The sequence below is a fragment of the Ahaetulla prasina genome, chromosome 3, assembly GCF_028640845.1.
Source record: "Ahaetulla prasina isolate Xishuangbanna chromosome 3, ASM2864084v1, whole genome shotgun sequence".
Lineage (NCBI taxonomy): Eukaryota > Metazoa > Chordata > Lepidosauria > Squamata > Colubridae > Ahaetulla > Ahaetulla prasina.
In genome coordinates, this window is record NC_080541.1 from 14,930,360 (window position 1) to 14,943,589 (window position 13,230).

Genomic DNA, 13,230 nt, shown 5'->3' on the forward strand with positions numbered 1-13,230 from the left:
GGCAGCAGGCCCGGCTCCGAGTCACTTTCGGGCATGGGGCCAGGTTCGGGAGCGGGAGCCACAACATTCTCACTGTTGGGACATTTCTCCTTAGTTTTAGAGTAGCTTCTCTCCTACATTAGTTTTCAACTACTGCTTCTTGCATTGCCTTCAGGTCACCTTTGGCAAATAGGTTGACCCCATCTTCTTTATGGCAGCCCCTCATATATTAGAACACTGCTATCATGTCATCCTTCTTTTCCCTAAACTAAACCTATCCACTTCCTGCAACCATTCTTCATATGTTTTAGCTTCCAGCTTTGTAATTCTCTTCTTTGGGAAGCTTCTCCTGATTCCATGAAGACATACAAGCAACATGCCAAGACCCTAAATTATAGAACAGAACCAGCTCTTGGTTGGAAGATTTCGGCCTAATTTATGCCACAAGACCATTCTTGCCATTATCCTCCTACCCTTTGTTTCACCTTTCCCTCCTGAAATGCACATCAACCCAAGAAGGAGAGCAGGGCTTAATGGAATTTGGAATAGTGCATTCAGTTTTGGTTGCCACGATGTAAAAAAGATGTGGAGACTCTAGAAAAAGTACAGAGAAGAGCAACGAAGATGATTAGGGGACTGGAGGCTAAAACATACAAAGAACTGTTGCTGGAACTGGATATGTCTAGTCTGATGAAAAGAAGGACTAGGGAGACATGATAGCAGTATTCTGATATCTCAGGGGCTGCCCCAAAGAAGAACCAACCTAGAACTAAGGAGAAATTTCCTGACAGAACAATTAATCAGTGGAACAACTTGTCTTTAGAAGTTGTGGGTCCTCCAACACTGGAAGTTTTTAAGAAAATGTTGGATAACCATTTGTCTGAAGTGGTGTAGGGTTTCCTGCCTAAGCAGGGGGTTGGACTAGATGACCTCCAAAGTCCCTTCCAACTCTGTTATTCTAAGATTCTAAGATATTTTTTTTATTTGAATTTATATCCCGCCCTTCTCCAAAGACTCAGGGCGGCTTACACTGTGTTAAGCAAGAGTCTTCATCCATTTGTATATTATATACAAAGTCAACTTTATTGCCCCCAACAATCTGGATCCTCATTTTACCTACCTTATAAAGGATGGAAGGCTGAGTCAACCTTGGGCCTGGTGGGACTTGAACTTGCAGTAATTGCAAGCAGCTATGTTAATAACAGACAGACTTAGTCTGCTGAGCCACCAGAGGCCCAGAGATTAGAATCTTAGATTCTAAGATCTTAGAATTTTAGATTCTAAGATTCTAATTCTCCTTCTGATCAGGTAAAGAGATATCAAGGTGTTAGGAAAATAACCTTCCCACCGCCCCAGGTTGCTACTATGTTCTCTTGTAAGTTATGAGCCTTGAGTTTTACAGATAGTCCTCAACGTACAACCACAATTGAGCCCAAAATTTCTATTGCTAAGCGAGAACGTTGTTTATTTTTTTTTTTAAAGGTAAAAAGTATCAGCTGAAAGGCTGATGGGGTGAACGTTCTGTCACAACAGCTCTCGGGAGGCTTATTTTTAGATCAAAACAAAATTTGCGCAGGGGAGGCAGGAGACGGCGTTTTGATAGCCGTTGTAATCTTCACTGCATGTACTCCTCACGTTCAGTGTTTGGTGTGTGGAAGTGGCCCCAGCCCATCCTGATTTTCTCTCTCACACACACACACACACACACACAACCTGGCCTTTAGCCCTTGTCTCTCTCTCTTCTAAATACATAGAAGAGAAGCGTTTTGAATATGGAGATCAGTTCATTCTCCTTGTGCATTTCACAAACTGCCCTTGTTCTGTTCTGTCAGCTGTCTGTCTATGGATTGATCAATCTATGTATCTATCTACCAGAATGATAGATGTATTGATCTATCTCAATCTATGTATCTCTATCATCTATCAAGCTATGGATGTTGAGCTATGTATGTATGTATGTAAGCTATGGATGTTGAGACTCTAGAAAGAGTGCAGAGAAGAGCAACAAATATGATTAGGGGACTGGAGGCTAAAACATATGTAGAACGGTTGCAGGAACTCCGTATGCCTAGTTTAATGAAAAGAAGGACTAGGGGAGACATGATGGCAGTGTTCCGATATCTCAGGGGCTGCCACAAAGAAGAGGGAGTCAAACTATTCTCCAAAGCACCTGAGGGTAGAACAAGAAGCAATGGGTGGAAACTGATCAAGGAAAGAAGCAACTTAGAACTAAGGAGAAATTTCCTGGCAGTTAGAACAATTAATAAGTGGAACGACTTGCCTGCAGAAGTTGTGGATGCTCCAACACTGGAAGTTTTTAAGAAAATGTTGGATAACCATCTGTCTGAGATGGTGTAGGGTTTCCTGCCTGGGCAGGGGGTTGGACTAGAAGGCCTCCAAGGTCCCTTCCAACTCTGCTGTTATATTATATTATATTATATATCTACCAAAATGATAGATGTATTGATCTATCTCAATCTATATATCTCTATCATCTATCAAGCTATGTATATCTGTCTATTCATCCATCAATCCATCCATCCATCTGTATATCTTCTCAACAGCGTGAAAGTGTTCAGCAGTTCAAAAAGATTGGTACTCCACCCTTAATGACTGCAATGGATGATTCAGTAGCTAAACAAGCTTGTGAAACCCAGATAGACCTAATTTTTCAAGACACTACAGTCACAATCTAGTGCAGGGGTCTCCAACCTTGGCAACTTCAAGACTTGTGGACTTCAACTCCCAGAGTTCCTCCTTTGCTTTGCTGGCTGAGGAATTCTGGGAGTTGCAGTCCACAAATCTTCAAGTTGCCAAGGTTGGAGACCCCTGATCTAGTGGGCTACTGCTGTAATTGTGTACAGATACTCCTTGATGTATGACCGTAATGGAGCCTGCCCATCACCGCTGTAAGTCGTGATGATTGGGACTGACCTGATTTTATGTCCTTTGCTGCGACACTCATTAAGTGAATGCTACAGTCATAAAGCAAATCCGTTGTTTTGTGGTCCCATTTTTAATGACAGTGGGAAGTCGGTGCTGGTTGTTGTTGTTTTTTTTCTTTTTGGCAAAAACACTGTAAATTGTGGTCATGTGACCATGAGATGCTGCAAATAGCCATAAATGAGGGCCGGTTGCCAAGCAACCAGAATGGAGCCATGTGACTGCATGGGGGGGGAGGGGAGGGACTCAACTTTGGAACTTCAAAACTGAGTCATAAGTCCATCATAACTTTGAATAGTCACTTAAATGATCAGTCGTAAGTGTTACAAGGGTTATGTCTGCAGTCTTGGCAGGATCAGTTTGAGATGTTTGAGGCCAGCAGTGTGACATGCAGCTGCCAGTTGTTTAGCTGGTGTTGTCTTTTGCTATGCGTTGAGTTTTTTCCAACAATCTAGGCCAGTGTTGGCAAACCTTTTCGGCATTGAGTGCCGAAATGGGAGCGCGTGCATGAATGCACATGTCAGAAGCCGGAAGAGTAGCCACCCGGTGCACACATGCAAGCGATTATCTTCTGGTTAATCTGGTCCTCACATGCGCAAGCATGCCATTTTCTTTATTCATTAAACATGAAACTCAGTCAACTGAATATTCAGAAATGCATCACAAATACCATTGACTGGTGCTAATGGTTGATACGGGTTGCTGCCAGCGTCCTAGGTATCAACCAAGTACCTATTATTATTATTATTATTATTATTATTATTATTATTATTATTATTATTATTATTATTATTATTATTATTATTATTATTATTATTATTATTATTAACTTATTCATTTAACATGATTAAAAATGCATCACAAATACCATTGACTGGTGCTAATGGTTGATACGGGTTGCTGCCAGCGTCCTAGGTATCAACCAAGTACCTATTATTATTATTATTATTATTATTATTATTATTATTATTATTATTATTATTATTATTATTATTATTATTAACTTATTCATTTAACATGATTAAAAATGCATCACAAATACCATTGACTGGTGCTAATGGTTGATACGGGTTGCTGCCAGCGTCCTAGGTATCAACCAAGTACCTATTATTATTATTATTATTATTATTATTATTATTATTATTATTATTATTATTATTATTATTAACTTATTCATTTAACATGATTAAAAATGCATCACAAATACCATTGACTGGTGCTAATGGTTGATACGGGTTGCTGCCAGCGTCCTAGGTATCAACCAAGTACCTATTATTATTATTATTATTATTATTATTGTTGTTGTTGTTGTTGTTGTTGTTGTTATTATTATTATTAACTTATTCATTTAACATGATTAAAAATGCATCACAAATACCATTGACTGGTGCTAATGGTTGATACGGGTTGCTGCCAGCGTCCTAGGTATCAACCAAGTACCTATTATTATTATTATTATTATTATTATTATTATTATTATTATTAACTTATTCATTTAACATGATTAAAAATGTGTCACAAATACCATTGACTGGTGCTAATGGTTGATACGGGTTGCTGCCAGCATCCTAGGTATCAACCAAGTATCTTCTTAAAATATATGTTGTTGTTTAAAATGAGACTGCAGTATCCAAGCAAGCTCCTAAGGATATTCCCATTAGATGCACTCCTTCCTACTTATCTCACTGCATTTCTAGATCACCATTTCCCTTCAATGGGGCCACCCATCCTTTAAAAAATGTGCACCTGATTAGGTGACAAAGCCATCTTAGTAAAACTCCAGCGCAAAGGTGGAATGACTGCTCTCCTGGGCTTGCGGGTGCACAATTCTTTAATGGGTTTTGCAAGCATGTTTGTTTTGATGGGCTATTTCTTTGTATGGATGTTAAACAATATGGGTAGGTGCTTGGTGCTCTCTGAGCTTAGTTGTTTTCTTTCAGACATTTCATTACCCAACTAGGTAACATCATCAGTGCTAGTAAGGAGTGGGGCTTGCTCTCAGTTTATATTCTAGTAGCTAGAATATAAACAGCCGCTAGAATATAAACTGAGAGTTAACCCACTCCTTACTAGTTCTGATGATGTTGCCCAGAAAGAGGGTGAAGACAGCTCCTCCATAATAGTTCACCTAATTTATGCAGCTAGTAGAGTCCTCAGTCTGGCAGGATTTTTTTTTCTACAGGTGTGAAACAATAGCAAAAGGAAGCTTGAGAGAATCACTACTTGTCATTCATGGTTTGGGGCCTGATAATAATACCTAAAGAGAGGAATATTGCAACAAGGGCATGATATGTACTATTCTAACGAATCAGTGCTACATATCCAACCACAGTAGTGGTCAATTGTGGAAACCTTTTGGGAAAAGTGTATTTTCGAAAACTAGCTAATAACACCACTTTTTTTTTTTAGTAGTACCATAAAATTATATATCAATGGAAAGATAATTTAATCAAGAATGTAATGCAATTACTTTTAATGAAGGATTTGCTATTAGAATAGCAGTTACAGTTCAAAGAAGAAAAGTGAAACATGTAGAAAAAACGAGATAGACCAAAATTATCACCATGTCAGTTCATACTTAGTTGGGTAACCTTCAGTTGGGTAATGAAATGTCTGAAAGAAAACAACAAAGTTCAGAGAGCACAAAAGATCCCCCCCCTCCCATTCCAACCCTGAGCTACAAATAGAATAGAATTTTTTATTTTTTTTATTGGCCAAGTGTGATTGGACACACAAGGAATTTGTCTTGGTGCATATGCTCTCAATGTACATAAAAGAAAAGATACGTTCATCAAGGTACAACATTTACAACACAATTGATGATCAATATATCAATGTAAATCATAAGGATTGCCAGCAACAAGTTATAGTCATAAAGTCATAAGTGGAAAGAGATTGGTGATGGGAACTATGAAACGATTAATAGTAGTGCAGATTCAGTAAATAGTCTGACAGTGTTGAGGGAATTATTCGTTTAGCAGAGTGATGGCCTTCGGGAAAAAACTGTTCTTGTGTCTAGTTGTTCTGGTGTGCAGTGTTCTATAGCGTCGTTTTGAGGGTAGGAGTTGAAACAGTTTATGTCCAGGATGCGAGGGATCTGCAAATATTTTCACGGCCCTCTTCTTGATTCGTGCAGTATACAGGTCCTCAATGGAAGGCAGGTTGGTAGCAATTATTTTTTCTGCAGTTCTAATTATCCTCTGAAGTCTGTGTTTTTCTTGTTGGGTTGCAGCACCGAACCAGACAGTTATAGAGGTGCAAATGACAGACTCAATAATTCCTCTGTAGAATTGGATCAGCAGCTCCTTGGGCAGTTTGAGCTTACTGAGTTGGCGCAGAAAGAACATTCTTTGTTGTCCTTTTTTAATGATGTTTTTGATGTTAGCTGTCCATTTGAGATCTTGCGATATGATAGAACCCAGAAATTTGAAGGTTTCTACTGTTGATACTGTGTTGTCAAGTATTGTGAGAGGTGGAAGTATGGAAGGGTTTCTCCTAAAGTCTACCACCATTTCATAAATATTCTCATTTATTAATATACTGAATACTTATCCCAGCAGCGGGCTTCCTTTACTGAGCTGTGTTTGCTAGTTTCTCAGAAGCCTCCTATATGTGCCTTGCTCTGTTTCTAGAGTTAATTTAGAAACGTCACTTACTTGATTCCCTTTTGTGTTCTGTTTTCTATTTCAGTACTCCCAAATGAGGGATGAGGTGTTCAAGTCAAACTTGGTGTGTGCATTGATTGTCCTGGTATTTATCACCGCCATCCAAAGTCTACTTCCGTCTTCGAGGTGAGTTTGGTTTGGAATGGGGAGATTAATCGGAGTTGGGATAAACTTTCTATTTTATGGCGGTTTCTATAGCATCGGAAAACTGGGTTCCTGCAAAAGATAGTTTAGCAGTTAGCACCTCTTTGTAGTGATTGCAGTGAGGGCAGTTTGGTGTAGCGGTTATTATTATTATTATTATTATTATTATTATTATTATTATTATTATTATTATTATTTTATTATTATTATTATTTATTAGATTTTTATATCGCCCTTCTCCCGAAGGACTCAGGGCGGTTCACAGCTAATATAAAAGTGACAATTTACAATTAAAACAGAAATTAAAAAACTTATTATATAATTGGCAAAATTTAAAACATTTAGACCTAAAACCCCCTAAAATTTATATTAAATATAAATTAAAATTCAATCCCTATTAAAATATTAAAATTTAAAATTTAAGCCAGTCCCGCGCGAATAAACAAATACATCTTCAGCTCGCGGCGAAAGGTCCGGAGGTCAGGCAATTGACACAGAGAAGGACCTTCCCCTGGGGGCTGCCAGCCGACATTGCTTGGCGGATGGCACCCTGAGAAGTCCCTCTCTGTGTGAGCGTACGGGTCGGTGGGAGGCGTGGGGTAACAGTAGGCGGTCCCGTAAGTACCCTGGCCCTAAGCCATGTTAAAGGCACCATGCTAGAAACTGAGAAATGAAGCCAGTTTGATGACTCTGATGTCCATCCATTCTCGAAAGAAGTCAGTGGCACACCACATCTGAAGATAAAGATACAGATCAACAGAGTTGGAAGGTCAACAGAGTTGGAAGGTCATCTAGTCCAACCCTTCCCCACTCAAGCAGGAGACCCTACACCATTTCTGACAAATGGCAGTTCAATCTCTTCTTGAGAGCCTCCAGTGATGAAGCTCCCACAACTTCCAAAGGCAACTTCCGTTCCATCTCAGTGTCAGTGAGAACAGAGCAGACTCCATGAAATTATCCATGGGGTCCAGGCTGAGAAGACTCCATGAACTTATCCATGGGGTCGTCAAAAGTTAGGACTGGCTTAGAGGTACACAACAGTACAAAGATGGTTTTAGTAAGCTTCAAAAAAGTTGCCAGGAGCGGGGTCTATTGGCTAGCACCCCAAAGTTCATCTTCGTTCTAAAGCAGTATTATGTTTATTTTGTAATGTTTCTCTTTGTGTATATACTTCATTTTTTTATTTATTTAGTTTGTCAAACATGTATAAGAAAACAGGTATAAGTATAAACATGGACATGAACATAGGAAATGAGTACAAATAAATGAGGACAGTAGGACAGGGATAGTAGGCACACTGGTGCTCTTATGCACGCCTCTTACAGACCTTTTAGGAATGGGGTGAGGTCAACAGTAGACAGTTTAAGCTTAAAGTTTTGGGGGTTTGGGGAAGAAACCACAGAGTCAGGTAGTGCATTCCAGGCATTGACCACTCTGTTGCTGAAGTTGTATTTTCTGCAATTGAGTTTGGAGTGGTTTACCTTGAGTTTGTATCTATTGTTTGACCATGTATTATTGCAGTTGAAGCTGAAGTAGTCATTGACAGGTAGGACATTGTAGTGGACAATTTTGTGTACTATGCTTAGGTCAGACCATAGGCAGCGTAGTTCTAGGTTGTCCAAGCCCAAAATGTCAAGCCTGGTGGCGTAAGGGATTCTATTGTGAGCAGAGGAGTGGAGGAGTCTTTTCGTGAAATACTTCTGGACCTGCTCAATTGTATTAATGTCCGATATATAGTGTGGATTCCAGGCAGACGAGTTGTATTCAAGAATTTTGTATTGTATGTATTGTTTTGTATGCCCTAGTTTGCAGTACAATGTCTTAGAGAAGCACTGTTTTAGTCATCCTGTCATATAAGAACAGGTTATATCTGCATGGGTCCCCTGCAGTCAGGATCAGACCATATGTTAAAATGTATTGCCTGTACACAAGAATGTAGTCAACTAAAGTTCAATACTAAATTGGCAGTAGATTCGGGTCAATGGAATTCAAGAGGTGTGGACCGTTTGTGGCAACATGGCAATTCTAGGCTGATCACACACTTAACTCCCCCCCCCAGCTCTGCCTGCTCCTCTCCTACATCTACAAGTATATTGCATGCATATGCACAATAATAAAAATGAATTGATTAAGTGCTATTAAGTTGGCATCAACTCCTAAGGACCACCTGGGTAGACATTCTCCAGGATGACCTGTCCTGAGAACATGAAATTAGAAGATTTAATGAAGACCTGAAACGTTAGATTTTATTCTTCCTATAAATGCAGGAGAAGGCTGTTTTTCTGTCTTCTAAGGACGTGCGTCTGTCTTTCTTCTCCAGAATGATTCCAATGATTGTCCAGTTTTCAATTCTAATTATATTACATTCATCTCTCGTGCTGATAACCACTGCAGAGGATTACAAATGCTTACCCCTGGTGCTCCGGAAAACTTGCTGCTGGATTAATGAGACCTACCTGGCCCGAAATGTCATCATATTTGCCTCAATTATGATTAATTTCTTGGGAGCCATCATCAATATTGTAAGTATTTCAAAAGGGAAAGGTTGTCTGAATGGAGAAGGGAGCAGAAAAAGCATAAACTAGTTATTAAAAGCCACTTTACTGTGAAGTCTGAGCTACAAATAATTCTGTTCTATTGGTACTTTCATAATATTCTGGCTGGCTATGATGAGAGCTACAACCCAAAAATCTGCAAAGTGAAAGATTGGAGAAAGCTGATTTCCCAGAATAGTAGCTTCTGATATTTTGCTCTTGAAAGCATTTAAATATACTCCCTCTGGAAAGTGAAAGGAGGGAGGGAGGGAGGGAGGGAGGGAGGGAGAAAGGAAGGAAGGAAGGAAGGAAGGAAGGAAGGAAGGAAGGAAGGAAGGAAGGAAGGAAGGAAGGAAGGAAGGAAGGAAATCAAACCCCAGATTATTTAGTCTATCTGTTCATTATCATCACCATCATCATCTAGCAATCATTTAGCATTTATATATCAATCACCTGTATCTATCAGCTATCAATCATATTTTATCTATCAATCATCTGTATCTAGCATCTATTTATCATCTATCTGTCTATCTATCTATCTATCTATCTATCCATCCATCATCTATTTATCATCTATCGTATTTCTATGGCCACCCATTTCACAAAAGAGTGTGGCTTAAAGCAAAACACTCTTTATATCTCTATTTCTATCTCTATATCTACATCCATCCATCTATCTATCTATCTGTCTATCTATCTATCTATCTATCTATCTATCTATCTATCTATCTATCTATCTATCTATATTTGAAATAGTAAAATAGAAATCTGGCGTAATACAAGGTGGGGAATTCCAGTCCTAGAACCATACAGCATGGAGAGGTTGTCTGTGACCCTCATAAAATTCCCACAGGGAGGAAAGAAACTGGGAACTGTCTGATTTGCTTTCTAATATGCTTGAGTGGCTGATGCTTTTAATATGGCTTCCAATGGAAACATCTTGTAAACCCATGCACTACAGATTCTTCATCCTTTCAAAAGAGTTGCTCGCTATTGCCCTCAGTATATGACTTCTCAAAAAAAATACAGGGTTATTTTTCTGCTTTTTCTTAAGTGGTTTTTTATTCCAGAGTATTCTCCCAGTTGGAAGCATTAACACTAATGTCGTCGTCTTCTTCTTCTTCTTCTTCTTCTTCTTCTTCTTCTTCTTCTTCTTCTTCTTCTTCTTCTTCTTCTTCTTCTTCTTCTTCTTCTTCTTCTTCTTCTTCTTCTTCTTCTCCTCCTCCTCCTCCTCCTCCTCCTCCTCCTCTTCTTCTTCTTCTTCTTCTTCCTCCTCCTCCTCCTCCTCCTCTTCCTCCTCCTCCTCCTCCTCCTCCTCCTCCTCCTCCTCCTCCTCCTCCTCCTCTTCTTCTTCTTCTTCTTCTTCTTCCTCCTCCTCCTCCTCCTCCTCTTCCTCCTCCTCCTTCTTCTCCCCCCAATCAAGTATTCTCATTCCTACATTTCTCAACACAGACTCTACAAAACAATTGCACTGTTTTTCTTACTCGTCTTTCTTTTCTTCATCCACAGCTCTGGTGTGACTTGGACAAACAACTGCCTTTTAAGAATCAAACTTTCAACTCTTCGGTATATTTTACAGATATTTGCTCATATCCAGAGGTAATCCTAAGCATATCATTTTGCCCAGAGAAAAGCCAACACAATATGTTAGGCTAGGCAATGATGGCCGATAACAAACTGTGGGATGATGTGAACCTTCAAAGCAAAGTTTTATTTCAGTGACGCTGTAAACTACAGGTAGTTCTCGACTTACAACAGTTCATTTAGTGACCGTTCGAAGTTACAACGGCACTGAAAAAAAGGGATTTATGGCCATTGTAACACTTATAAGCGTTGTAGCATTCCCATGGTTGCGTGATCAAAATTAAGTTGCTTGGCAACAAATCCATATTTATGACGGTTTCAGTGTCCCGGGGGACACCTGATTCCCTTTTGTGACTTTCTGACGAGCAAAATCAACTGGAGAAGCCAGATTCACCTAACAACCGTGGCAAGAAAGGCCGTGAAATGGGGCAAAACTCACTTAACGAATGTCTCACGTAACAACATAAATTTGGGGCTCAATGGCGGTCATAAGTCGAGGACTACCCATATCAAGTTGCTTCATTTCAAGTGGGTTTGAAAGAACCCTTCCAAACTGTCTCTAACTCAGCCATTTGCATCCTGATGCTCTCCAGATGTTCTGGAGTATGCATGGTCTACTGCCAGGATATATAGGGAGTATGGTCCAAAACAGAAAGTGGGCAAGAACAGGATATTCCAATCTTAAAATTCAGGAATTTCCCCTATATAATTCCCCTATGTAAGAGTGAAAAAACAGATTGTCAGTGGTCAATAAGCCCATTGTGGTAGAAGGCCTTCTGGCAGTTGACTTTGAGGGCGACTTAGAACTACGCCGACTTCAGTCTGACCTAAGCATAGTACATGTCAAGGTTTCAGAAAAACCTCCTCTGCATAAAAAAAACTCAGAAGCCATTGTCTTTCAGAGTTCTTTACTAGCATAAGGAAACTGGCACACGATGAGTGAAATTCCAAAACTGAACTTCCGGATTTTTTTCCCAGTTATACAAACCCCAAGAGTCCCACCCCCCTAACCCCTTTGCTGGTCACATGGTCCAACGTCCTTCCACTTTATTTGAAACCTCTTCTTGCCCTCATTCTGCAGATGTGAACACAATCCGACCTTGACCGCTTGAAGAATGTTACCATACCCCTCAACCCCCCTTCTTCCCCTCAGGGGAAAAATGTGGCAGCGTCTGGAAACCTAAGGCCTAGTATGGTTTCCAGGCCTGACAGTACATAAAATTATCTACCACAATGTCCTACCTGTCAATGACTACTTCAGCTTCAACCACAACAATACACGAGCAAATAAGAGATACAAACTCAAGGTAAACCGCTCCAAACTCAATTGCAGAAAATATGACTTCAGTAACAGAGTGGTCAATGCCTGGAATGCACTACCTGACTCTGTAGTTTCTTCCCCAAACCCCCAAAACTTTAAGCTTAAACTGTCTACTGTTGACCTCACCCCACTCCTATGAGGTCTGTAAGGGGCGTGCATAAGCGCACCTACGTGCCTACCGTCCCTGTCCTAATATTCCTTTTTACTTACTCTTTTCATGTATCCAAATTATGTTTATACCTGTTATCTTATATATGGTTCACAAAATAAATAAATCAAAATAAATAAAATAAATAAAAAACTTCAGCACATTCGTACATTCTCAAGAGCTCTCAAAAAGTCTTCAGCTGTTGTACATGTATATGTTAGCAGACCCAGAAGTGTTTTTTCAAGAGGCGACTGGACTTTCTGGTTTTTCTTTGAAGACGTTTCGCTTCTGAGCTCTGACTTCCAGCCAGAACCGAAGAAGCTTTTTGGATAAGAAGCGAAACGTCTTCAAAGAAAAACCAGAAAGTCCAATTGCCTCTTGAAAAAGCACCTTTGGGACAACCATGACATGGATGACTGAGAATCTCCACAGACATATATGTTAGCGGAGGAAATCCCTCTGTATTTTTTTCCTGCAAAGTCTAATTTAGTCTAACAAAGTTGCTTTTTATTATGAGGCCCCAGAAAGAGTGCAGAAAAGAGTAATGAAGTTGATAAAGGGTCTCGATGTTAGATTATAAGATGAATGGCTAAGTGAACTAGGTATGTTTAGCCTAACATGAGCCATTGGTGGTGCAATGGTTAGAATGCAGTATTGCAGGCTAATTCTGCGGAATGCCGATTGCCAGCAGTGTGGCAGTTCAAATCTCACCAGGCTCAAAGTTGACTCAGCCTTCCATCCTTCCAAGGTCACTAAAATGAAGACCCAGATGGTTCCAGGGCAATACGCTGACTCTGTAAACTGCTTAGAGAGTGCTGTAAAAGCACTGTGAAGCGGCATATAAGTCTAAGCGCTATTGCTCTGGCTAACAAAGAGAAGACTTAGGAGAGATGTAATATCCGTTATCCAATA

General features: G+C 39.8%; 1 protein-coding gene across 3 annotated transcripts in view; it reads left to right on the forward strand.

The window, feature by feature from the left end:
* The window catches only part of ADCY8 (adenylate cyclase 8), a 179,694-nt gene that overhangs the window by 135,345 nt on the left and 31,119 nt on the right, over nt 1-13,230 (forward strand). For all 3 annotated transcript variants that reach the window (XM_058177076.1, XM_058177077.1, XM_058177078.1), the window contains 3 exons: nt 6,613-6,713; nt 9,052-9,253; nt 10,775-10,864. In XM_058177076.1, coding sequence (XP_058033059.1) covers nt 6,613-6,713; nt 9,052-9,253; nt 10,775-10,864 — 393 coding nt within the window. The remainder of the gene's footprint in view (nt 1-6,612; nt 6,714-9,051; nt 9,254-10,774; nt 10,865-13,230) is intronic.